At 42.0% G+C, this 27,928-nt stretch overlaps 1 protein-coding gene and 1 long non-coding RNA gene across 2 annotated transcripts in view; one reads left to right on the top strand and one right to left on the bottom strand.

Moving 5' to 3' along the window:
* Positions 1–626: 626 nt before the first annotated feature.
* Positions 627–10,328, bottom strand: LOC132836800 (uncharacterized). The gene is made up of 3 exons (XR_009647398.1): positions 9,832–10,328; positions 1,792–1,919; positions 627–1,266 (listed from the first exon to the last, which is right to left on the bottom strand). It is a non-coding gene; the product is annotated as an uncharacterized LOC132836800 (long non-coding RNA).
* LOC132836799 (BTB/POZ domain-containing protein 7-like) overlaps positions 9,952–27,928 on the top strand; it is a 70,073-nt gene continuing 52,096 nt past the window's right edge. The window contains exons 1-2 of the mRNA XM_060856269.1: positions 9,952–10,104; positions 20,446–20,637. Of these exons, the coding sequence (XP_060712252.1) occupies positions 20,556–20,637 (82 nt within the window). The 5' untranslated portion in view covers positions 9,952–10,104; positions 20,446–20,555. The remainder of the gene's footprint in view (positions 10,105–20,445; positions 20,638–27,928) is intronic.

Raw genomic sequence — 27,928 nt, 5'->3', positions numbered from 1 at the left:
AGTGAATTCAGCCTGTGTATCAAACTCCAACTTCTGAAGAAGAGTCATACTGGACTTGAAATGTTAATGCTATTTTTCTCTCCACAGATGCTGCCAGACCTGCTGAGTTTCTCTGTAGTTTGTCTTTAGTTCACTGCAGGGCTGGATGGCCATGGAAGGTCTGAGCCATGATGCAGCCAAACAGATTGACGATCAACCTGCAAATCCTTCCGCTGCACCAATGCAAGTAGTATCAGCAGGGAAGTTTCCTGGACAGCTAGAACCATGCAGTAACTTCACAACTACAGCCTCTCCATAGAATCATACAGCACAGACAGACACTTTGGCCCAACCAGTCCATGCTGACCATAATCCCAAATTAAACTAGTCCCACCTGCCTGGTCTGTATCCCTCCAAACTTTTCCCATTCATGTACCATATATACTCATGTAAAAGTCAAATTTTTAAGACTATTTTTAAAGATTCAGTTTATATGGTCGACTAAGACACAGGTACTAGTTTTAAAATTCGTGCTGCAGTTCGAAATACCGCATTATTAACAGAAGTCGATTTGATCGCACAACTAATCCTGGGTAAAGAAGAAATACACAATGAATTACGGTAAAAGCAAGAGGAACAAGAATGAATTACTGGTAGGAAATTTTATTTATACATATCGGTACAAAAATTTAACATGTCAAAGATTCATTGAAATCCTGCAAAATCATACTGTTCAGCATCGTCATGACCTGGTATAATGACACACTTAAAATGAAACAGTTATTAAATTCTGAATATGTAAGCCTCTTGTACTTTTTTGCTAAATTCTTCCATTTCCCTCCCATTTACTCTTGCATGTTATGAACCTCAGAAACATTAACAAATTTGTTAAAGAATTAAATGTATGTAGCTAATATATCTTACTTTTATTCAGATATAATGGCACAATTAAAATGATTAACTAGTGAGTTTTGAGATTATTTGTAGCTCAGGTTGAGGTTCTAAGTTTGCTCGCTGAGCTGGAAGGTTCGTTTTCAGATGGTTCATCACCATACTAGGTAACATTATCAATGAACCTCTGATGAAGCACTGGTGTTAGTGACCCACTTTCTATTTATGTGGTTAAGTTTCCTTGGGTTGGTGATGCCATTTCCTGTGGTGATGTCATTTCCTTAGAGGATGGTAAATGGGGTCCAAGTCAATGTGTTTGTTGATAGAGTTCTGGTTGGAATGCTTTGCTTCTAGGAATTCTCATGTGTGTCGCTGTTTTTTTTCCTCACAGCCATCCTAGGACAAACCAAACAGAGACACGCATAAATAGAAAGTGGATCACTAACACCAGTGCTTCACTGGACGCTCACTGAAGATGTTGCCTAGTGTGGTGACGAAACATCTGAAAGCAAACCTTTTAGCTCAGTGAGCAATCTTACGTCCAAAATGATTAACTTTTTAACGATGTTAACTTTTGGATGTACAGTGAACAAAGTGCAATAAGTATCGATAGATTGAGGTCTGAATGAATGAATGAATCAACCAACATGTGCTGTAGTAAACCAAGTGGGCTAAGTAGATTCATGAATGAATGAATGAATAAATGTGATTTCGTTTAAGTGGGTTAATGAGAACATACAGTTTCCTTTGCAAGAGGTTTATAATGTAATATAGTAGGGTTAACTTTTACATGAGATACATGGAAAATACAAGATTTTTTGGCCAAAAGTATGGAGTCGACTTTTATATGAGATCGGCTTTAACACAAGTATATACGGTACTTATCCGAATGTCTTTTAAACTTTGTAACTGTATCCATACCCATCACTTCCTCTGGAGGTTCGTTCCCACATGTGAAACAACCTCTTGTAAAAGATTTGACCCTCATGCCTGCTTTAAATCTCTTCTTTCATCTTCAAAATGTGCCCTCGATCTTGAAGTCTCCCATCCTAGGAAAAAGGCACCTATTATTAATCCTATCTATACCCCTACTGATTTTATAAACTTCTATAAAGTTAAAAATCACACAACACCAAGTTAAAGTTCAACAGGTTTGATTGGAAGCACCAGCTTTTGGAGCACTGCTCCTTCGTCAGGTGGTTGTGGAGTACACAATTGTAAGACACAGAATTTATAGCAAAAGTTTACAGTGTGATGTGACTGAAATACATTGAAAAATACCGTGATTATTTGTGGAGTCTTTCATCTGTTCGAATATCATGATAGTTTCACATCTTTCATGTAAATCGCAAAACTTTTTTTAAAAAAAAGTTGCGTTCTCAGGTTAACTGTAACAATTGGTGTTAGCTAGACAATAGGTTGAAGGTGTTAGCCCCCTGTGTTCTCTGTCTGTGCCATAATGGTTAGACTGATTCTAATGCAAAAAGTGAGATAACAGAGTCTTACATAAATTCATGCAGTTTTTGAGCAAAGTACAATGTAACTCTGCAAGGACAAATTCACCCCACAAACAGATATGTATATGTGTGCATATGTGTGTGTGTGTGTGTGTGTGTGTGTACGTGTCTGTCTGTCTGTCTGGGTTGGGGGGGTTGAGTGTGAGAGAGAGTGTATATGTGTGTGTATGTGAGTGTAGAGTGTCTTATGTCTGTGAGGGGGTGCATTTGTGAGCATTCTATAAAGTTGCCTCTCAACCTCCTATGCACCAGTGAAAAATGTTCCCATCCAGCCTTACTTTATAACTCAGCATCCTGGTAAATCTTCTTTGAATGCTCTCCAATTTAATAATATCCTTCCTATAACTGGGCAACCAGAACAGGTCACAGTATTGCAGAAGAGGCCTTACCAATGTCCTGTACAGCCCTCAACATGACTTCTCAACTCCACTACTCAAAGGAACCATGTTAAAACTGTCCACATTCTTACCTTGGGCTCCATGACAAACGTATTTATTGACAGATACAAAATTCTTAGAGGTTTAAATAAAACAAATATTGCAGATACCAGAAATCTGAAACAAAAGCAAAAATTGCTGGAGAATCTCAGCAGGCCTGGCAGCATCTGTGGAAAGAGAGTTGAAAATTGTGGTGCTGGACAAGCGCAGCAGGCCAGGCAGCATCCGAGGAGCAGGAAAATCGACGTTTCGGGCATCATTCTCCTGCTCCTCGGATGCTGCCTGGCCTGCTGCGCTTGTCCAGCACCACACTTTTCAACTCTGGTCTCCAGCATCTGCAGTCCTCGCTTTCTCCCTCTGTGGAAAGAGAGCAGAGTTAATGTTTTGGGTCCAGTGACCTTTCTTCAGAACTGTTCAGACCCGCTAAGATTCTTAGAAGGTTTGACAGAGTAGATGCAGAAAGGTTGCTTCCCCTTGTATGAGAGTCTTGTACCAGAGTTAGGGGTCAGTCAGTAAAGTCAGAGAAGAGGATTTTTTTTTGTCTCAGAGGGTAGTGAATCTGTGGAACTGCTTCCTGCAGACAGTCATAGAGGATGAGTTGTTAAGTACAAATCAAAGTTAAAAATCACACAACACCAGTTATAGTCCAACAGGTTTGCTTTCGGAGTGCTGCTCCTTCATCAGGTGGTTGTGGAGTACTCAACCACCTGATGAAGGAGCAGCGCTCCGAAAGCTAGTGCTTCCAATTAAACCTGTTGGATTATAAGCTGGTGTTTTTTGATTTTTAACTTTGTACACCCCAGTCCAATACCAGCATCTCCAAATCAAGATTTTTAATCAGTAAGGGAATGAGGAAAAGGCAAGAAAGTGGAGCTTAAGATGATCAGATCACACTGAATGGCAGAGCAAAACTGATGGACTGAATGGCCTACTTCAGCTCTTTCATCTTATAGCCCCCATCTCGAGAGAGTGCCAGAGAGCGAGAGATTCTCCAAGCAGTGAAAATACCTTCTCTACACCTTTCTCTATATCATTTCCCCTTAGTATCTGGGGTACCTTGATAAAATTGCCCCCATCCTTCCCAAATCAAAGAAATACAACCCTTGTTTTCTTTAATCCTTGGAGTCAATTTTTAAAAAACTGCCTAGTAGACATTCCGATGAGCTGAGGTCTAATAATCAAACTTTGATACCTCATCAAGCGATAGGCTGTCCAAGATAACAGGATGGATTTGAAACAATATGAGTACTACAGTTTCTCTTCCCAGCATGTTAGGGGGGAATTGGACTCTAGAGTGCGTTTCACTACAGTATATAATTGGGCAGGATAAATGCTTCAGGTTGCCTCTGGCACTTTGGCGATATTGACTTGTTCCCCATGAGTCCACCAGATGGCAGTATTGGTGGAGGAAAGAACTAAAACAAATGTGTAGATTCCCTCCCCCCCATTGCAATTTTGTTTTGAAAAGGCTATTTGGTGTTGCTTCAAACAAAGAAAAAACAAATACATGCATTTATGTAGCATCTTTCACTGTAGGACATTCAGCATAACGACATCCTGAAGGGCTTTTGCCCAAAACGTCGACTCTCCTGCTCCTCGGATGCTGCCTGACCAGCTGTGCTTTTCCAGTACCACACTCTCTCGGCTCTAATCTCCAGCATCTGCAGTCCTCACTTTTGCCTATTCAGCGTAACATGCCACCGTGGGCGGCACGGTGGCACAGTGGGCGGCACGGTGGCACAGTGGTTAGCACTGCTGCCTCACAGCGCCTGAGACCCGGGTTCAATTCCCGACTCAGGCGACTGACTGTGTGGAGTTTGCACGTTCTCCCCGTGTCTGCGTGGGTTTCCTCCGGGTGCTCCGGTTTCCTCCCACAGTCCAAAGATGTGCGGGTCAGGTGAATTGGCCATGCTAAATTGCCTGTAGTGTTAGGTAAGGGGTAAATGTAGGGGTATGGGTGGGTTGCGCTTCGGCGGGTCGGTGTGGGCTTGTTGGGCCGAAGGGCCTGTTTCCACACTGTAAGTCTAATCTAATCTAAAAAATGCCTGTACTCCTAGTGTCACACTCGTGCCTTCTCTCCCAATATTGTGACACTTTCCTTCCCCATTATCTTGACATCTACCCATCCAGATAATCACCCAACCACTCTTGAATGCATGAATTGAAATGCCACTACTTCTAAACTTTGGGTTCTGAAGAAGTCATATTTGATTTAAAAATAATTATTTTGTTTCTCTCTCCACAGGTGCAGTCTGACCTCGGAGTTTCTTCAGGAGGTGGAGAATCAGTGTGGAAAAGGACATGGAAGATATAAAAAGTGGGGAAATAGATGGTGACACCTTGACAAATGTGCATATTACAGAGGAGGTGGTGCTGGATGTCTTGAAACACATAAAATTGGATAAATCTCCAGCACCTGATCGGGTATCACTGATTCCCTACAGTGTGGGAATTTCGGCCTAACAAGCCCACATCAACACTCCAAAGATGAACCCACCCAGAACCATTCCCCCATCCTATTTTTACCCCCAACTAATGCACCTAAACTTCACAAACCTGAATGCTATGGACATTTTAGCATAGCCAACTCACCTAACCTGCACATCTTTGGACTGTGGGAGGAAACCAGAGCACCCATAGGAAACCCACACAGACACAGGAAGAATGCCTAAACTTCACACAGATAGTCACCGGAGGGTGGAATCGAATTCAGGTCCCTGGTGCTGTGAGGCAGCAATGCTAACCACTGAGCCACCATGCCACCCATGTACTCTAGAACTCTGTGGGAAGCTAGGGAAGTGATTGCTGGGCCCCTTGTTGAGATTTGTATCATTGATAATCACAGGTGAAATGCCAGAAGACTGGAAATTGGCTAACTTAAGAAAGGTGGTAAAGACAAGCCAGGGAACTATAAACCAGTGAGCCTGACATCAGTAGTGGGCAGGCTGTTGGAGAGAATCCTGAGGGACAGCATTTACAGCAAAGGCAAGGACTGATGTTAGCATGGCTTTGTGCGTGGGAAATCATGTCTCATGAACTTGATTGACTTTTTTTGAAGAAGTAACAAAAAGGATTGATGAGGGCAGAGCGGTGGACATAATATATAGACTTCAGTAAGGCGTTCAACAAGGTACCTCATAGGGCACTGGTTAGCAAGAATAGATCTTGGATCTGGAATACAGGGAGAACTAGCCATTTGGATACAGCACTGGTTCCAAGGTAGAACACAGAGTGTAGTGGTGCAGGGTTGTTTTACAGATTGGAGGCCGATGGCAATTGGCTCAGTTGCCCGGATGACTAAGTTGCAATTCAGCAAGACCATGGGTTCAATTTCCCACACTGGCTGAGGTAACTAGCCTGACAACCTTCTCAATTTCTGCCCTCAATTTCAACTTACCACCAGGCATTTCTCACTAATGAGAGACCTTCCTGTCATGGGTGGTCCTGACAGGAGTTGAGAACTCCTGCTGGCATCACTCTTGGGCTCAGCAAGTCACTTAAGCCACTCCACGGTAGGAAGTTGGCAGTCCATTGCAAGACACTTGAATGAGATGAAGACAAAGAAAGCATTAGGAGTCATAGAGATGTACAGCACGGAAACAGACCTTTCGTCCGGATATCATAAATTCATCTCATTCTATTTGTCATGTAAACCCTTCCTATTCATGTACCCATTTTAAATGTTGTTATGTACAAGCCTCCACCACTTCCTATGGCAGCTCATTCCATATAGGCACCATCCTATTTGTGAAAAAGTTGTCTCTTAGATCCCTTTTAAAATCTTTCCCCTCTCACTTTAGACCCATGCCCACTAGTTTTTGGACTCCCTGACACTGGGGAGTAGACCTTGACTATTCACCCTGTCCATGCCCCTCAGGATTTTTTAAACCTCTAGGAGGTCACTGCTCAGCTTTTGATGCTCCAGGGAAAACAACCCCTGTCTATTCAGCCTCTCCCTACAGCTCAATCCTCCAGTCCTGGCAACATCCTTACAGATCTTTTTGAACCATTTCAAGCTTCACATTCTTTCTATAGCAGGGAGACTAGAATTGACTGCAGTATTCCAAACGTGACCTAACCAATGTCCTGTACAGCTGCAACATGACCTCTCAATGCATTGATCAATAAAGGCAAACATACCAAACACCTTCTTCATTATCCTTTCTACCTGCAACTCCACTTTCAGGGAACTATGAACTGCACCTAACGTCTCTTTGTTCAGCAACAGTCCTCAGGACTTTATTATTAAGTATATAAGCCTTGCCCTGATTGACCTTACCAAAATGCAGCTCCTCACATTTATCTAGATCAAACTCCATCTGCCATTCCTAAGTATACCTCAATGTTCACATCCAAATCATTTATATAAATGACGAAAAGTAGTGGATCCAGCACCAATACTTGTGGCACTCTACTGGTCACAGGCCTCCAGTCTGAAAGGCAACCCTCCACCACTACACTCTGTGTTCTACCTTTGAAACAGTTCTGTATCCAAATGGCTAGTTTAGATTAGATTAGATTAGATTTACAGTGTGGAAACAGGCCCTTCGGCCCAACAAGTCCACACCGACCCGCCGAAGCGCAACCCACCCATACCCCTACATTTACCCCTACCTAACACTACGGGCAATTTAGCATGGCCAATTTACCTGACCCGCACATCTTTGGACTGTGGGAGGAAACCGGAGCACCCAGAGGAAACCCACGCAGACACGGGGAGAATGTGCAAACTCCACACAGTCAGTCGCCTGAGTCGGGAATTGAACCCGGGTCTCAGGCGCTGTGAGGCAGCAGTGCTAACCACTGTGCCACCGTGCCGCCCTGTTCTCCCTGTATTCCATGAGATCTAATCTTGCTAACCAGTGTTCTATGAGGAATCCTGTTGAACGCTTTACTGAAGTCAATATACATTACGAGATAAAAACAATGACTGCGGATGCTGGAAACCAGATTCTGGATCAGTGGTGCTGGAAGAGCACAGCAGTTCAGGCAGCATCCAAAGCGCAGTGAAATTGACGTTTCGGGCAAAAGCCCTTCATCAGGAACGCCCTCCTGATGAAGGGTTTTTGCCCGAAACATCGATTTCGCTGCACTTTGGATGCTGCCTGAACTGCTGTGCTCTTCCAGCACCACTGATCCAGAATCAATAGACATTACATCCACTGCTCTGCCCTCACCAATCCTCTTTGTTATTTCTTCAAAAAACTCAATCAAGTTCATATGACATGATTTCCTACACACAAAGCCATGCTGACATCAGGCCTTGCCTTTGCAAACATGTGTAAATGCTGTTCCTCAGGATTTCCTCCAACAAATTGTCCACTACTGATGTCAAGCTCACTAGTCTATAGTTCCTTGACGTCTACAAACATGTCTGAGCAAAGAGTATGGAACTGAGGCTGATTTAAAGAGCCAGTTGAGGCACAATGGGCCAAATGGCCTCCTTTGGCATGATATGAATGTTCTGAGGATTTTACCTCAAGTGTGTGCACACTTCTTTTTCTAAAGCTTCCACCACACTATCAAGCAACATACCCCCAGACAATAACATGCTGGCAGCACCAATTCTGGCTTCTCTGATTTTAATTGCTCCATCAATGGTGGCTTTGCATTCAGCTGTAACACCCTGAGCTCCAGAACAGCTTCCCAGAAAACTGCTGTCTCTCTGCATTACTCTAAGTTATTCCTTAACACACACCTCTAAGTAAGCTTTTAGTGACCTGCTTTAACACCTTCTGGTGTCAAACGTAAACCAGAAACCCTATTGCACATTAGGTTGTATCATGTTAAAAAGTGCAAGTGGTTCCAATTTTAATAAACTGTCACATCATGTCCCTCTCCTCCTTTGTTCTTATTACTGATTTAAGATGGTTGCAATCAATCAGCAGGCTTTCTGGGGCTGTAAGTGACAATGGTGGAGGACTCCACCTTCTCTCCATCACGATTTAATGTTCACAGGGAGAGGCAATGGCCTAGTGGCATTATTGCTGGACTGTTATTCCAGAGACCTAGGTACTGTTCTGGGGACCTGGGTTTGAATCCTGCTATGGTAGATGGTGAAATTTGAATGTTTAAAAAAGCGTCTAATGATGACCATGAATCCATTGTCGATTTTTGGAAAATCCTTGCTGGTTCACAAATGCCCTTTAGAGAAGGAAACTGCCTGCATGTGACTCCACACTCTCAGCAATATGGTTGTTGGTCAGCGTCGTGATGGTAAACTGAAGGGCCTGTTTCTATGCCATACGACTACCACCGTGCCACAATGTTCTTCCCCCTCCGGGAGTTCACTGCTCCCCAAGCAACTGGGTATGACCAATAGACACAAGAGCAGAAATTAGGCCATTCAGTCCACTGAGTCTACTCCACCATTCAATCATGGCTGATAAGTCTCTCAATTACATCCTCCCACTTTCTCCTAAATGATTATGAAGGATTTAGAGGGATGCGGCTCAAGTTCTGACAAATGGGACTAAATTAGTTTAGAATATCTGGTTGGCATGAACGAGTTGGACCAAAGGGTCTGTTTCCATGCTGTACTTCTCTATGATATTTTGGAATATGAGTGTGGCGCTGAAAAAGCACAGCAGGTCAGGCAGCATCTGAGGAGCAGGACAGTTGATGTTTTGGGCGTAAATCCTTCCTGAGAAAGGGCATGTGCCCGAAGCGTTGACTCTCCTGCTCCTCGGATGCTGCCTGACCTATTGAACTTTTCCAGCACCACACTTTTAGACTTTCCAGCATCTGCAGTCTCACTTTTGGAATATTGTGTGCAATTTTGCTCTCCCTGCTATAGAAAGAATGTTGTGAAACTTGAAAGGGATCAGAAGAGGTTGACAAGGGTATCGCCAGGGTTGGAGGGAGAGGCTGGGGCTGTTTTCCTTGGAGCGTCAGAGGCTGAGGGGGGGGGGACCCTTACAGAGGTTTATAAAATCACGAGGGAGCAATGGATAGGGATAAACAGACAAAGATCGGCTGCACGTATCTGTGACACTAAATGCACTTACAGGCGCTATGGCAATGCAGGTAGTTGTTGTCAGCTGTCCTGGGGTTAGAGAGCCCGCCCTCTTCCTTCCAATTGGTCAAGGGCTCACGTCCATCACTGAGCTGACTTCCGGTCCGGGCGCCAGTCGTCGCGAGACGCAGACAGAGAGCGCGAGCGAGTGGCTGAGGCGATTCGGAATAAATCTTTGCGATTAAAACCTTCTTCTTCTCCTCCTCCTTGAAGAATTCGGCGGCAGGGGAGAGGGTAGCTAGTGACGCTGGAGTTTAAAAATCAGGTAAAACATAAAGAATATTAACCGGGGGCGATGGCGGCGGAAGGTGTGAAGACCGAGGGGTCCCGACGGTTTGGAGTTTTGTTTTCTGATGTTTTAACGCCTTTTTTTCCTCCTACAAAATCCCCGAAGCAAGCCGTGCCGGTGGATGTTCGTCCCCTTTTTTTTTCGTTTTTTGTTCCGCCGGCGAAAAGTTGTGAATATGGAGCTGGACTCACGGAGAGGGGCGGGGGGGTGGAGGGGTGAAGGAGGCCGTCCGACCGTCCCTGGGGCCGGAAATGGAGCCAGGCTGCTGATTGACAGGCGTCCGGGCCAATGGGAGCGGGAGGACCGCCGGTTGTCGGCCAATAACCGTGACGTGGAGGCGGAACCCCACTTTTGATTGCCAGCCCTGGTATGTGTTTGTATGTAAACACCAGGCAGCCTGCTCCAAGCCCGCCTCAAGGTTACCATCACTCACTCAACTTTCTTGTGCTTCTTTCCCATCCCATTTTACATTCACTCAATTCCCAGATAGGTTCAAGGTCTGCACTGGACTCTTTGAACTTTCTTGTGATTTTTCTTTCTTTCTCTGGTTTACATTCACTCATAATTCCAAGATAGGTTCAAGGTTGCCATCAAATGGTACTTCACTCACTGAACTTTCTTGTGTTCTTTTTTCACATCTTGCATTCCAAACCCGTACTACCAGGTGAGGACCATTATGGCCAAAGTTGAGCCCAGTCCAATCCTGTCCTCTGCAAGGACTTAAAAGGATTTCACGCAACACTGCAGAACTAAAAACAGAAAATGCTTACAACACTGTTCATGTCTGGCAAGATCCACTGAAAGCAATAGAAGGTGACAAAAGGACCTCACCCTCATATGTTAATTCTGATTCTCTCTCTTTCTATTTTCACTGATGCTGCTAAGTCTGCTGATTGTTTTTATTACTGATTTAAGAAGGTTGCAAAAGAGGAGGGGGCAGGATGTGACAGTTTATTAAAATTGGAACCACGGACATCGATGTAGTAACTTTTTAGTATGATACAACCTAAAGTGCAATAAGGTTTCTGGCTTAATGTTTGACACCAGAAGATGTTAAAGTAGGTCACTTAAAAACTTACTTAGAGGTGGGTGTTAAGGAACAACTTAGAAAAGTGCAGAGAGACAGCAGTTTTTTAGGAAGCTGTTCTGAAGCTCAGACTGTGACAGCTGAATGCTCAGCCAGCATTGATGAAGTGATTAAAAGCAGAGAAGCCTGAATTGGTGCTGTCAGCATGTTATTGTCTTGGGGGGGGGGGGGGGGTTGCAGTTGCTTGATAGTGTGGTGGAAACTTTAGAAAGAGAATTGTGCACACACTTGAGGTAAAATCCCAGAGCATTCCTATTATGCCAAAGGAGGCCATTTGGCCCATTGTGCCCCAACTGGCTCTTTAAATTAGCCTCAGTTCCATGCTCTTTGCTCAGACATGTTTGTAGAATTTGCAAGTTTCTTTATTGGATTATTATTTTCATTTGTTCTGAGTTAGGACTATAAAACACCTTCATTCCTAATTATCTGAAGTCCTGAATGCCTACCCTGAGGGAGCAAAATAATTGATTTTTATTGTAGTGTTATTAATATGAAACCTCACTATCAAGTCCTGTAAAACAGAGCCTGAAATCCTCCGTCATACAAACACACATATACTCTTGACACTTTAATTGTTGTAACAAAATGCTACTCATGATATGATTATGTTGCTGCGCCGTTTTCAATCAAATATAAGTGATTTGACAATTTTCTGTGTTCCTATACAACTGTGTGGGAAACCAACTAAGCATATAGTTTAAAGATTTTGTCCTCACAATCTTGAGTTGTATCCATAGGGAATACTTGGAACTGTGCAAAAATGAATTACAATGGAAGACTTTAGTATTATCATTCATCTGAGTTTGAATTGATTAAATCTGCAGCTCCTTTTTCCTTTTTGAGACCATAGGATATTAAAGGATAGCAGTCATACTGCAGTAAGTCACCTTCCGTTATTTTGTCTGCACAAATGTTTAGTATTAAGAAGGTAGGGTGGACATTTACCAGAATGGTTCCTGGGCTGAAGGTTTTTAGTGATTTCATCCTCCATGGAGGAAAGGAAGTTGACTGGAGATCTAGTAGACAAGGTTATAACAGATTGGATAATGCAGATTGAGAAATTCTTCCCATTGGTTTTGTTACAGAGATGAGGGGACGTAGTATTGAGGTTTTGGACAAGAGATATATGGGGAAATGAGGAAGAACTTTTTTACACAATGAGTACTAATGACATGGAGTTTGCTGCCCACAAGGAAATGGGGGTGGAAGCAGAGACTATGAACAATTTCAAAAGGAATTTGAATAAATACTTGAGCGAAATAAACTTGTCGGTTTGTGGGAACTGTGAGGCAAATGGGACTGGCTGGATTTCTCTACAGGGAGCTGGCATGAACGTAATGGACCAAATGGCTGGCTGCCTCTGCTGTAGTAGTTTGATTAGGAGGAGCGGTCCATTTAATCCCAGAGGCTGTTAATGCCATTCCATAGTTGGTATGTGACCTAACTCTATCTGCCAGCCTTTGCCCCATGTTTCTCTAGATCTCTGGATAGCAAACATCTCAATCTCCAGTTTAAACTCAGCACTAACTCCCTTTCTATGGAATACTGTTCCAAACCTTTTTGCATGGATGTGTTTCCTAATTTTACTCCTGAAGAGTCTGACTGTATTTTAAAAACTATACTCCTGATCCTAGGCTGTTGAACCAGCAGCAATAGATATTCTCTAGTCACACCATAAATACCCTGTAATGTTTTGAGCAGTTTGATCTAATTGTCCCTTACAGAACTCAGACAACCATGATTAACTGGATTGTGAAGTAGGCTCCAGAGGCTTGATCGCCTCCTATAATTCTTTTAGCTGTAAAGTATTGCTATTTACGGATGTATTATTACTGGGAGCGATGAGAGCAATTTGAGGTTATGAATTGAATATGTGATGAGGTACAGTGATAAATCATTTTGGCTTAAGTATGGTTTTCCCATAATGTCTAGATACTAGTTTGCTAAGTAAGTTTGCCAATAAACTGGGGGAAGTGTCACTCCTGAACCAGTACGTTTTAATACTACTTGTTTGTATTCAAATTGCCATCTCCATAAGCATCAGCCGCCACCAATATTTCGCTCTTGTGATCGACTGGGAATAATAATTGGAAACCTTTCAGGAGTATCATGTTGCAGGATTTAATGTAAATTGTTTCTGTTTCAGTCAGAGGGACATACTTGTGCTGGAAGTTGCTTAGAGGAGGTGCACTAGGCTGATTTCTGGGATGAATAAAGTTTGAGCAATTTAGACCTGTTCTTATTTGCATTTAGAAGAATGAATAGGAACTTATTGAACACAAAATTCTGAATAGGCTTGATGATGCTGAATGTTACTCCATGTGGGTCAATCTAGAATTTGGGGGGGGTACAGCTTAAGGGGTCTTGCATTTCGAATGAAGTCAAGGAGGAACTACTTGCACTTGTTCAATGCTGTACATGCCTCATCCCCTGCCACCTTGCCTGCATGGACTTCAGTTTTATTTTACTTTATTTTGTCATGGGAGGAGGGCAGCATAGGATAGGCAGTACTTACTGCTCAGAGGGCAGTTAAGAGTCAGCCACATTGTTGTGGGTCTGGAGTCACATGTAATCCAGATCAAGTGTGGATGGCAGTTTCCTTCCCTAAAGGGCATTAGTGGAATGACGTTTAGGGAAGGAAACCAGATGGGATTTTTCAACAATCGTCAATGGATTCATGGGTCATCGTTAGACTCTTAATTCCAGATTTTTCTTTTATTGAATTCAAATCTCACCATCTGCCATGGCGGAATTTGTATCCAAGTCCCCAGAACATTTATCTGGGTCTCTGAATTAACAGTCCAGCGATAATACCACAATGCCATTGCCTCCCCTTGTGGGGAATGCACTTTTTTCATCATGTCAGGTTTATACACATCAATGTTAGATGAAGCGTAAAGTATCCACCATTCTCCTTTAGAATTGTGTTGTAACATTAATCTTGAGGCACATCTGCTACAGTACAAATGTAAAGTTTCCCACACCAGCCATAGCGTCACAGAACAGGCTGCCAATTTGTGTTGTAATCAACTGGTTTGAGACTGACTAAGCTCATTTATGGAGCAACCAGCAGAGTTAGTGACATTAAGACTTTTTTTTTCTGGAGCATGAAGTGAAAAACTGCAAAGAATTTAAAAATTTTTGTTTAAATACATTGAGATTTTGCTATTTTAGCTGGTCGATCAGTTTTTGTTAAATTTAACATGCAATGTGAAAGGCCAGGGTTCAGAGTGCATGGCAGCCTGAATAAAAGAGGTGAGAATTGTTACAAAATATAGGCTAAGTGACAGCAGCTTTCAATTTGTAAGTCTTTGGGAAGTTGAAAAAATTGAGTGATAACATTACACAGCTTTGATGCTGTGCAGTAATGGTATGACATTATATATTCACAAGCTTCCAAATAAACTTATTGGACTATTACCTGGTGTGATTTTTAACTTTGTACACCCCAGTCCAACACCAGTACCTCCAAATCGTGACACATTGAAGCTGCAACCAGATGAGACTTGTATCCCATCGATTTTGATTTTAGTGGGACGTGTACTCAAGTACAAAAGTACGGGGTACAACAAAAAGTGTATAATGTCACCATACAAGGCATCATTGTAGGTGCAGAATCTTAAGAACAAGGTAAAAAGAAAGACCAAAGTTAAAAGCTAAATATTGCCTTAATTCTAGTATAATGTAGAAACATGTGATCACGTTAAAAGTTACACATTGCAAGCCTTCATCGCTTTATTTTCTACATAAACCTGAAGTACAAACATTCGTCTTAAGTGCTTGGCCATGGTGGGGCTGCACTTCAAGGAATCACTGTGAAACCAGAAGTACATGCTGAGGCCACACCATGCCAAGAGTCAGAATTAAGCTGAGTTCAAGAGAGTCTTTATATGCATTGTTGTCATAGATGTTGTATCGTGCCTCATCCAGTTATTGTAATGTAACTTCAATTCAGATCAAAAATCTGCTTCACTTTCCAATGAAGTGTCTGCTATGCGTGCAATTGGATACAACTATGCCTGCAATGTAAACATTATTAATACAGTCTACAGGGTTGCTGCTTTCCCTGGTTCAGTATGGTGAATGGCACATGTTTATCATTTTGCTCAGGCCAGAGACAAGCAGAGTGAATTACTTTTCCTTTAAGATGAGTGTTATATATTTTTAAATAATCTGTATTTAGATAATGTATTTAAAGATCCCTGGGTGGTTCAAAACAATTTGTGAGTAGGGATATGTGGTTAACCCTTAAGTTAGGAGCCACAGCAGTCAATTTGTGCAAAGTAAGTTCCCACAGACTGCCATCTGATAGTGACCTAATATTCCACTTCAGTGATGATTGAGTGATATATGTCAGCCAGAACTCTGGAGAATACTCCCCAATCTTCTTTGAAATAGCGCCACTGGATCTTGTATATCCGCTTTGATGACAGATGGCGCTTTGGTTTAAGATGACATTTCCAGCAGTACAGTCCTCCCTCAGTGAATTTTATGTTTGTGTCAACAGAGTGGAACTTGAACCTACAACCTTCTACTGGGGCTACAGTGGCACTGCTGGAATTGTTACCAGGATAAGACTCAGCATCTTCTTTACATGACAAACTTTAATGATAGTGTGCTTTGTACTAGAAACAAACTACAACCTTTAAGTTCTTGATTTTTATTTAAATAAAAATTTCATGATTGCAGGTTTGAATCCAAAATGTCAGAAAGATCGATGACTGAGCCAGACTGTCTAGACTGCTGACCCCCTCCCCCTTTCTACAGCATTATAGATGGTCAGTAGTCAGTGCTACGACAGCAGTTTAATCAAAGGGTTTCAGATGGTATTGCAAAACAGATGACATCATAAAACAGGAGAAGCTGGATTTATCGATTGCCCTGAAATTAAATTGCTTCCTATTACTTGCTGTAGAATCTCTCATGCTTTTCGGTAATGTGCCCTACTATCTCTCTTCTAAATCACGCGTGCTGTTGCCGTAAATATTTGTCAGCTGCGCAGATTAAAATCTTTGTCAGGCTGGAGTGATGCTGTCATTGAAAGGTTGTTGGTCCTGTGATTCATAGATTGGTGTAGTCACTGTGCCCTATTCAACTAAAAGTGAAATGCATAGATTTGCATTTTGTTTCAATTGCTTCCCACAATTAATGATGAATTTTTCCTTCCCAAAATCAGCTGTGTCAGAAAGTTCATTACCAGAAGCTGGTGAAGTGAAGGTGAAGATTTGTCTACCGCTAAAAGTGGGGACACTCTGACACAGCCATCTGAGAGCATTGAATGTTTTTGTTTTCCAAGTTCACTTTTTAAAGAATAGGGTGTGCACCGAATGTAACAGTCACGTGGTGCCTGATGTATGTAGTTGAATATGAGCAAATGGCTTTTTCTGATTTGGATTGTATTTGTTAGCTGGCAGTGACAGCAGACTGGCTATGTGCCAAGGTAATGTTGGTATGTAAAGTGATTTATTATTGGGTAGTGCTCTCACCGATTTGCTTTCATTTGTTCCTCTCTGAGTTGATGTTGCAGTTAATAAAAAGTTTTAAGATTACTAGGTGCTGTTAATTCACCTAGTTCTCCCTCTGCAAGTTGAAGGCCTTTAAACTCAGCACCTCTAGTATGCAGCTTGATACCCTCTTGAGTCATGGGCTCTAGTTTTGAAGAAATGAGAGTTCTAGGTTTTTTTTATTGTTTTAAGTGGAAGCATTGCAAATGCTTTACATGCAGAGTTTCCCTTTACTGAAATTGTATAGTATTGAATTGTGTTGATGTTATTTGATTTTGGATACTGGGCATTTTGAAATGGCACCCAGGTTTTACGCCACTGTTTTCTTATTCCAGCGTAGGCTGTATGTCATACTTGCTGGTAAAGCACAGAAATTGGACCTACTGGATTGAGTGAGCTGATGTAGACTTGATGGACCAAAAGGTCATATTATGCACTGAAATGACACTTGGCTATAAATTTCCCATGGTAATGTCTGTTGTCAATTGTTTAAGAATATTTGTTCAAGTTTCTAATAAATTGAAAATGTACAAGGTGGTAATGGAACAGGGTCAAGAGACCACATATTTACCCATAGAGCCACTCAGAGGCTGGTGCCTATAGCTACATCGTAACAGTTGACATAGCAAATTCTAATGGACAATAGAGAATTACTCGCAGAAAATGAGGACAACAGGAAGCATGTGCCCCATGTAAGCTTTCATAAGAGATTTACATTTACAGAGAGCTTTCTGTTTTGTGTTGTGGTAATTAATTTGGAACAAGTAAGTGGAGTACTGCATTTTCATTGCACACCGATTATGTAGTATAACCTTGTGTTGGCACAAGGCCAAGCCAGATGTTAAAGCAGACACTTACATATTCAAATCAAAAGGATGATTCGATATTGCTGTTTCAAGTTTCTGTCCCTCTTTTGTAATACTGGCGTCAAGAGCTGCTATTGTAAATGAATCTTGAAATTTTCTGTGATTAATATATCTCGTATATCTTCTCAGCTGTAGCGATGGATGAAGCCATTCCTTAATTGTTTTATCTCTTTCTTAATGATAACAGGAGGAGTACAGATTTGACAGTATGCAGGTACTTTTTTCTGCTCCAAAAGTTATACGTTGTTGGCATACAGGCACTACAGGTAGTTCTTATGTAACGCGATGTTTGTGTTCTTGTGCAACCTTGCATTATAGAAAAATCACACTTTAGATGCAGCACTTAGTGTTGGCGATGTAATCGTATTACAGCCAACACAAGTTTTAAAAGTTTGTGCTTTAGAACCAGCGTCCCCAATTCATCAATCATGTTTCAGCGAATTTGCATTAAGAAAAGGTGTGTTATCGCAGAACAACCTGTATTTGCTTGGATACTGAGCTTCGTGGACCAAACCAAACCTGTATTCCAAGCTAATCTATGATGAGCTAATTGATCTTAATTGGAAAGCAGGAGAAGAAAGTCACTCTTAGAGCTTCTGATCACTGTTCAGTGAAGCTTGATTGGAAAACATGAATAGGATGAGGGCAGGAACATGTTTAATTATGTCCTCCCTGCTGTTTTCATAGAATAGTATGCTAAACTATACTGATATGGTTCATGTTTGAGCTCTAGGTCACACTTTTGAAAGGCAGGCTCATGTAAAACTTCAAATTGTCTTTTAGATTCAGTGATGAAAGGAGGAAACTAGGGCGAACCTCATGTGGCCTGTAATCAGTTGATTGTCATTCATTCCAAGAGTGGATCATATTCTGGACCCCTACGAGAGCTAGAAGTGATTTGTTTTCTGTGTTGAGAGATGGTTGACAGTACTGTAATCTTGCTTCCCATCACCATTACCCCTGCAAAGAGTTAGGGAATTTACTTTGTAATGGTTTGCTTTCTGTTTGCCAGGGAGAATGTACAAATACTAGACAGAAAAGGTACGGCATAGAGGTGGTCATCTGGACCATCATGGCTGTGCTTGATTTTCCCAATGGATAATACATCTCGTGCCATTCCCATCACCTCTGTCATCCTGTATATTCGTTCTTGTCAAATAACAATCTAATTTCCTCCTGCATGTCTTGATTGAATCTAACTTCACATACATGGCAATACATTTCATAAGTTACCAACTTGCAGTGTGAACACGCTTTCCTTCATGTCTCTATTGCTTCTTTCACCATTTACTGTACTTTAAATCCTGCTCTTGATCCTTGCATCACTGTGAACAATTTCTCTCCTTGTTCGCTCTGTCCAGACACCTCATGACTTTGAATACCTTTTTCAAATCTCAGCCATAATTTCTCCAAGGAAAAAGGTCTAATTTCTCCAATCTGGCCATGTATCTGAACTGATGTGAAATACAATTGCATTTTATTTTAATTTTAAATTATCAATTACAAGGACAGTTAAATGAGTTGTTACATATGGCAAAGAAAATTTCAAGATAGGATGCGTGGATTGCAACAGCAAAAATAAATCAATTTCCTTTATACAATTCCTCTTATAATTCCAGTGCAGTCCTGTGTACTTTGCAGCCAGTGAACTGGGTGTTTTTAAAATATCATCACCTGTTAGTTTGATCAACATTTCATAGGATAGACAGCCCATTCGGCCCAACCAGTCTTGCCAGTGTTTCTGCTTAACTTGCATCTTCTCAATCATTCTACATCTAAATTGACTCTTTCAACCTTATCACTTCCTCTTAAATGTATCTATACTAATTGCTTCAAAAACTCCCTGTGGTTACAAGTTCCACATTCTCACTAATCTTTGAGCAAAGAAATTTTCTTCTGAGTTATCTATTGGATTTCTTGATGACTCTTCCTCACATTTTATCAAGTCTTGAAGACCTCGAGGTCATCCCTCAACATTACTTTTTGAAATGAAAATAAGTGACCCAGCCCATCCATCTGTTCCTGATAGGCATACCCACACATTTCTTGTGTCACTTGTGTAAATCATCTTGGCACCTTTTCTAGTATCGTAGTGTCATACAGCACAGAGACGGACCCTTCGGTCCAACATATATGTGCTGTTTAGAGTTCCAAATCAAACCTAGTCCTGTTTGCCAGCATTTTGCCCACATCCCTCAAAACCCTTTCTAATCATATTCCCATCCAATGCCTTTTAAGTGTTGTAATTGTACCAGCCTCCATCATTTCCTGTGGAAGCTTGTTCCATACATGCACCGCCCTCTGCATGATAAAGTTACCTCTCGGTCCTTTTTAAATCTTTCCCGTTAAACCTCTATGCCCTCTAGTTTTGGATTCCCCCTACCCTAGGGAAGTGGCCTTGGCTATTCATCCTATCCATGCCCCTTATGATTTTAGAAACCTTATTAAGGTCATCTGAGCCTCTGACGCTCTGGAGGAAAAGCTTATAATTTGGCAACGAGAACTGGATGCTGTACTGTAAAGTTTGGTCTAACTGAAGGTCATTACAGATTCAGTACAAGTCTCTACTTGTGAAATCTGGGAGCCACTTTATGCACAGATCCCACAATATCACATGAGAAATTACCAGATTTTTAAAAAATTTAATGGTGTTGAATATATGGATATATGGTAGCTTTAAGCTTTATATTAAATAACATTATCTCCACCTCATAAAAATAATCTCCATTTGATGAACTATTGGTGTAAGCACTATAAGCCTCATGATTTTACTTTGTGGTTCATTAGATTGAAGTATGACCATTGTAGATGTGGAGGAAATTGCTGATCTATCTTTTAAATCTCTTTCCCCCCCCCATAGGAATTCTCCTTCATGTGGTGTAATGGTGCTCTGTCAGTAGACAGCTGAAGTTGCTTGCCGAGTGGAAGAAGACTATCTTATGAGATTCTTGCCATGTGTGTACAAAGAAAATGGGTGTTAATGCTTCTACCTACCCGTACCCATCATGTCCGACAGCTGGGTTGAAAACACAATCTTCCAGTGCAGTTGGTGGTAAGAATTTTATTTCATGTTGTGAGAGAGGGACCATGATGTGGAGGTTTTGGATTGGGGTGTACAACATCAGAAGTCGCATGACACCAATTTATAGTTCAACAGGTTTATTTGAAATCGCAAGCTTTTGGAGCACCATTTAAGGACTTTACCTCACAAAGAAACAGCGCACAGAAGGCCATTCAGCCCCTTGAGCCTGACCTGTTATTCAGTAAGATCACTACTCTTCTCATTCTCACAATCAGGAGTCACATGATACCAGTTTATAGTGTAACAGGATTATTTGAAATCACAAGCTTTCGGAGCACTACTTAAGGACTTCACCTCACAAAGAAACAGTGCTCCGAAAGCTTGTGATTTCAAATAAACCTGTTGCATGGTAAACTGGTATCGTGTGACTTCTGCTTGTGTGTAAGAGAGAAACAATGGTCTTACTGAATAACAAGTCTGGCTCAAGGGCTGAATGGCCTTTTGTCCAGATGTGACTCCTGATACAGCAGCTTTTCAAAGTGCATGTTCCTATTACTAATTCTCTGGTTTCTTACTGGGTAAAGTTTTGATAAATGTCGAGTTAGAGCAAAGAATGTCAAGGGTTAATAAAATAAGTGCAGTGTTCAAATTGAGAGCATTAGTTAAGAGTACTTGGGAGAGATTGTTTGCTCTCGTCGGCAGATTGATAACTAGATGATCCAGATTTAACAGTTTTGGCAAAAGTCCCGGAGAAATTCTTTTGTGATGCAGCAGGTTGCTGTGATCTGGAAGGCACTCCCCAAGAGGGAACAGGTTAAGTAGTAAATTTCAAAAAGGAATTGGATTTAAAAGCTTTTAAAAGATCTGTTTTCAGGACTATGTGAAAAGGAGCAGGGAAGACTCTAGAAAGGATAGGCATGGGCACCGTAGACTGCTTGGCATTCTTCAATGTCCTGTAATGTAACAAACTTTCCAGGCTGGATGATCCCAGATTTAACTCTTGTATTTTGTTTAAAACGTTGCATTTAAATTCTGCCTTTCACAGCATCAGGACATCTCCACAATTCTTTACAGCCAATGAGAATACCTTTTTTTCCAAGTCTATTAATTATTGTAGTGTGGCAAAGATGCCATCCAACTTATACACAATTAACTCCCATGAACAGCGTTGTAATAATGTCAAAAAATCTATTCCTTGATCATGTTGACTGAGGTGTAAATATAGGACAGGACACTGGAGAATACCTGCTGTTGATCCTTACACTAGTGCTGAGGGTTTTTTTTGCCTAAACTTCAGATAACTGTTGGAGCTTCACTTTTTAGGATATCATCCCAAATATGTCACCTCTGAATTGCAGGATTTTCCCATTAGTGCTCAATTTTCTGGAGTGGGTCCAAACATATCACTTGCTGACCCAAAGATGAGGGAGCTTCATATTGAACTGCAGCTAAGTATGAGATAGTTAATCCCATTTGGACTACTTGTAGGGATGATAATGTTGTATTGACAATATGGGAGAGGATGTGTCATTATTGATTGCTATCCAATAATGATGCATTATTTCCTTTTTTTTATTACAAGGTGCACATGAGGGCATGTTTAGGTTTGGTTTTGGTGTGCTTCTTAGATGACCTGGTTTCCTGATAATCACTATTGTGATGCTTTGATGAATGGCTCTTCTCTTGCAAAATGAAGGAACCTAATGAAGTTCTATAAAATAACAGATTTTGATTGAGTGCTGAAAGAATGTTCCTTTCTCTGGGGAAAAACCATAACTAAAGGCCATCAATTTAAGTCGCTCACAACGAAATTCAACAGGGAATTTAGAAGAAGCTTCTCTACCTAAAGAGTGATTAAAATGTGTAACCCATTACCACAGGGATAGTTTAAATTGAATAGAATTATAGCATTTCAGGGGAGGCTAGACAAACCTATGAGGACCCGGGAATAGAGGTTTATGATGGCAGATTTAAATGAGGAAATATACTCTAGTTGGGCTAAGAAACCTGTTTCTGTGCTGTATGTTTTATGTAGGTACTACTGTAGTATTATTGGAGTACTTTGACCACAGTGGCTCAAGAAGGTGGCTCACCACTTCAATAACGATGAATGGGCAATAAATGTCAGTTATGCTGCATCCCAAAATGCAGTTTTATGTTGTGAATCAGACTAACTTCACTGTGAGCTTTGTAAATCTGACACTTCATTCTAACTGCTAGCAACTTGAGGGTGCAAGCAATTCGTATCAGAGGTGCTGTGATTAATGTTATTTCTATCACCTCTCCAATCTTTTTATCCCATCCCATTCTCTCCTGGAGAAAGACAGTTTGAGCAAGAACAAGTGCATTGAGCTGTATGGCCTCCTGTACGGTTCTACACCATGTGATATGGTAATATGTCTCGGAGACTGGATAATCCCAAATTTAGTTCCTGATATTTTATTTTAAAAAGAGCATCACAGTGGCTCAGTGGTTCGCACAGCTGCCTTCCAGAACTCCAGTTCATTGCCATCCCCGGGCGACTATCTATGTGGTGTTTGCATATTCTCCCTGTGTCTGCATGGGTTTCTTCCAGGTGCTCTGGTTTCCTTCCACATTTCCTTCCTGATGAAGGGCTTATGCCCAAAACATTGAATCTCCTGCTCCTCGGATGCTGCCTGACCTACTGCGCTCTTCCAGTGCCACAGTCTCAACTCCTTTCCTCTCACATTCCAAAGGTGTGAAGGTTAGGTCGTTTGGCCGTGCTGAATTGCCATATATTGTTCAGGCATGTACAGGTTAGGTGGATTGACCAAAGGGAATGCAGGGGTGGGGTAGGGGAATGGGTCTGGGTGGGGTGCTCTTCAGATGGCTGGTGTGGACGCGTTAGCTGAATGGCCTGCTTTCACACTGTTTAGATTCTATGATTCTGTTTAGTGCCTATCAATGCCCTAAAATACATTATCTATTCATTGCCTTATTGCTGTTTATGGGATCTTGTTATGTGTGTTTCCTGCATGCTAACGGTGAATACCCCTCCAAATCACTTTGATTGTAAACCACTTTGAGAAGTAATGAGGTTGTGAAGGGTGTTACACAAAAAAAAACAGTTCTTTTCAATATTGGTCTTGTCCGGGTGGCTGTTTTTTATGCATGAATCTGTGTATCACATTTCCCAGGATATTGCACTCTTGTTAGGAAAGATGATCATTGCCTCACCTCTTCTGTTTATAAATGCCCTGTCCACATTGAGTTACTCTTATTGTGCAGCTAAATGCAGTAGCCTTTCTGCATGAACAGCACCACACGTGGAACAACAAGATGAATGACCAAGTAATTTTAAAAACAATTATGCACCATATTGACTTAGTTCATGGCACAGACTGAATCATATTAATCTGATGTCTTAGTCCACCATTACCTGCTGTGTTATTGAAGCAAAAAAAACTACTTACTGGAAATAATAGCAGCCCTTCCACAGATTAGACTTCTCTATAAATAAAGAATATTTCAGGGATTGATTGAATCACTTGATTACACCTGGTCTCCTTGCGCTTTCTTGCTGATTTATTCTATTTCTCTAATCTTTTGATGTGTTACTGCTTTGAAGCAAGCTCCAACTTGTGTACTATGAGTGTGTATATTCTTGTTTTCTCTGATGTTTTATTTTCCTTTTGGGCTTCATGCCTCATAAGTTTGTGTTTTTTAGCCGTAGAATATGTCTTGCCTGTGACTTTTTTATGATTATGAATAAATAATGCTTTGTGTGGTGCTGTGCATTAGACACTGAACTTCAAACTCTCAAATTGGCTTTCATATTTAGTTCAGACCGCTGTGAGATGCATCATAGTAATAGAGATATACAGCATAGAAACAGACCATTCGGTCCAAACTGTCCATGCTGACCAGATATCCCAACCCAATCTAGTCCCACCTGCCAGCACCCGGCCCATATCCCTCCAAACCCCTCCTATTCATATACCTATCCAAATGCCTCTTAAATGTTGTAATTGTACCAGCCTCCTCCACATCCTCTGGCAGCTCATTCCATACACGTACCACCCTCCGCTTGAAAAAGTTTCCCCTTAGGTCTCTTTTATGTCTTTCCCTCTCGCCCTAAACCTATGCCCTCCAGTTCTGGACTCCCCGACCCCAGGGAAAAGACTTTGTTTATTTATCCTATCCATGCCCCACATAATTTTGTAAACCTTTATAAGGTCACACCTCAGCCTCTGACGCTCCAGGGAAAACAGCCCCAGCCTGTTCAGTGTCTCCCTGTAGCTCAGATCCTCCAACCTTGACAACATTCTTTTAAATCTTTTCTGAACCCTTTCAAGTTTCACAACATCTTTCTGATAGGAAGGAGACCAGGATTGCACGCAATATTCCACCGTGGCCTAACCAATGCCCTGTACAGCTGCAACATGACTCCCCAACTCCTGTACTCAATACTCTGACCAATAAAGGAAAGCATACCAAACTCCGCCTTCACTATCCTATCTACCTGCGACTCCACTTTGAAGGAACTGTGAACCTGCACTCCAAGGTCTCTTTGTTCAGCAACACTCCTGAGGGCCTTACCATTAAGTGTATAAGTCCTGCTAAGATTTGCTTTCCCAAAATGCAGCACATCGTATTTATCTGAATTAAACTCCACCAGCCACTTCTCAGCCCATCTGGTCCAGATCCTGTTGTAATCCAAGATAACCCTCTTCGCTGAAAAGGATGAAGAAGGGCTTATGCCCGAAACGTCGAATCTCCTGTTCCTTGGATGCTGCCTGACCTGCTGCGCTTTTCCAGCAACACATTTTCAGCTCTAACTCTCTTCGCTGTCCACTACTCCTCCAATTTTGGTGTCATCTGCCAATTTACTCACTACTTCTTATGCTCGCATCCAAATCATTTATCTAAATGACAAAAAAGTAGAGGACCCGGCACCGATCCAATGTGGCTTTATCAGCAGGTGAGGGCCATTCACAGTGTTCCTATTGAGCTGCGTGTTTACGCTGCAGCCTAAAAGTTATCATCTTGACTTTGTTGCATGTGAGACATTGTGCCTGCCTTGAATATTGAAAACCATTTCAGGGTACAAATGCAAGAAAGTGGAAATGAAAACAGAAGGTGCTGAAAATGGTCCGGAAGCTTCAGATCTGATGTAGGGTCATCATCGGCCTGAAATGTTAAATCTGTTTCTCTCTATTTGCTGCCCGACTTGCTGAGCTGGATGGGAATTTCAGGTCAGGCAGTGCCTTTGGAGAAAGAGTTAACATTTCATGTCAGTGATGACCGTTCATCAGTTATGATGCTGCCTGGCCTGCTGAGTATGTCATCTTCAAATTTTAAAGGTACTAGTTATTAGATAAGGAACTGCCTGCACACAGCAAAATTCTTCAGAGAGCATGGGCTCTGCGTGGAATGAATTTAAATAGTTTTAATCTAGTATCGTATGGGCAGCTTAAAACTGCCCCTTTCAGAATTGTTTTGATTAATTCTCTCCTAATGAGCACGAGTTTGAGAATCAGCCATCACCAAGGGAAAAGGTTCCATGAAGCAAATGTTGCAATTTCTGCATTGGTGCCCAAGTAAATGACTGGCAGCACTTACTCATGAGGCACCCTTGGTCTTTCAGTAAGAGGAGCTCTGCGGGGGTTGGGGTGGAGGGTGGTGGTAGTTGTGGGGGAGGGGTGATCGACGTGGCAGCAAGCGCCTTGCTGATTGATCAACGGCATGTGGAAAATGAGAGCTAATGTTCTTGAGTGCTGAATATAGCAACTGCAGATGGAAGACTTGTCCCAGCGCCAGAAACCTCAGCATGTGTTTGATTATGAATCTAACAGAATTGGAAACGGTGCACGACAGTGTGGGAGGAACAAAGTAAAGATCTCTTCTTTTTCCAGCTCCTCAAAATTGGAAGAACTTGTAGAACCAGTGGAGAGTTCTGACTTGCTTTTTTTCTCCAAGTTAATGACAGTTTAAGCAAAGGGAACTCTAACTAGCTCAGATCTTTCCTTTAAATCTCCCCAATATGTTGTAGCTTGTTTTTTAATTGTATGTCCCCAAACCGGCAAGATTACCTTGCAAGTGCAGTGAGCAGTTTAGGAAGCGCAAATGGTATGTTAGGGTCTATTGCAAGAGTTTTTTTTGGGAGGGGTGGGGTTTGAGTACAGGAGTAAAGAAGTCTAATTGCAATGTACGGAGCTTTGGTGAGACCACACCTGGACGATTCTGCAATCTGTTGCTATACCTAAGGAAGGAAATGCTTGTCATTTATGGGACAACAAAGAGATAACTAAAAAGAACCAGAGGGAAAATCAGGCAAACACATCAGAATATCCATGAGAGATTTTTGTCTCCATATTAAAAGGAGGGTATACTTGCAGGAGATACAGGCCAGCACAGGATCACCAGATTGGTCCCTGGGATCAAGGAATTGGCCTGTGAGGAAAGATTGTGTGGGATGAGCCTATACCTTCTCGAGGTTGGAAGTGTGGGAGGTGATGTTATTGATTCTGAAGAAGGTTTGGCAGGATTGATATTGAGTGTTTTCCTGGCTGAGGAGACTAGAACTAAGCAGTGCGGTGTCAGGATAATAGGGCATTGTGTACTGAAATGAAGACAAAATTCTTCACTTGAAGGGTTGTGAATTTTAGATTTCTCGGCGCTCAGTCTTTGGATTTTTCAACCCTGGGTGCAGTAAGGTTTTGGACTCCAAAGGGAATTGGGGAGATGGGGATCAGATGGAAGAAAGTGTAGTTAATGTCAAGGCTTGGTCAAGATCTTCTTAAATGGCTGAGCAGGCTTGAGGGACTGTGCAATCCTCTGGTGTTTTTCCAAATCACAGCCATTCTGGGCGGCACGGTGGTTAGCACTGCTGCCTCACAGCGCCAGAGACCCGGGTTCATTTCCCGCCTCAGGCGACTGACTGTGTGGAGTTTGCACGTTCTCCCCGTGTCTGCGTAGGTTTCCTCTGGGTGCTCCGGTTTCCTCCCACAGTCCAAAGATGTGCAGGTCAGGTGAATTGGCCATGCTAAATTGCCCGTAGTGTTAGGTGGGGGTGTGGGTGGGTTGCGCTTTGGCGGGTCGGTGTGGACTTGTTGGGCCGAAGGGCCTGTTTCCACACTGTAAGTAATCTAATCATTCTTTGCACTGTTGCAGCACCCCATAGTATCAGGATTCAAGTCCCACTTTAGGGAATCAGCACTTCAACTGTGTGAAGTACCGAGGGGTGCTGCCATTGGGGAGCCCTTCTTTCAATTAAGACTTTAGACCGAGGCCATGCCTACTTCGGATGCAAAAGATCCCATAGAACAGAGGCACTCTCGCTTTTGAGTTCCTTTGACTC

This window comes from Hemiscyllium ocellatum, chromosome 47, assembly GCF_020745735.1.
Source record: "Hemiscyllium ocellatum isolate sHemOce1 chromosome 47, sHemOce1.pat.X.cur, whole genome shotgun sequence".
NCBI lineage: Eukaryota > Metazoa > Chordata > Chondrichthyes > Orectolobiformes > Hemiscylliidae > Hemiscyllium > Hemiscyllium ocellatum.
Note: the sequence above shows the minus strand (reverse complement) of the source record. Positions and strands in the feature narration are given on the sequence as shown.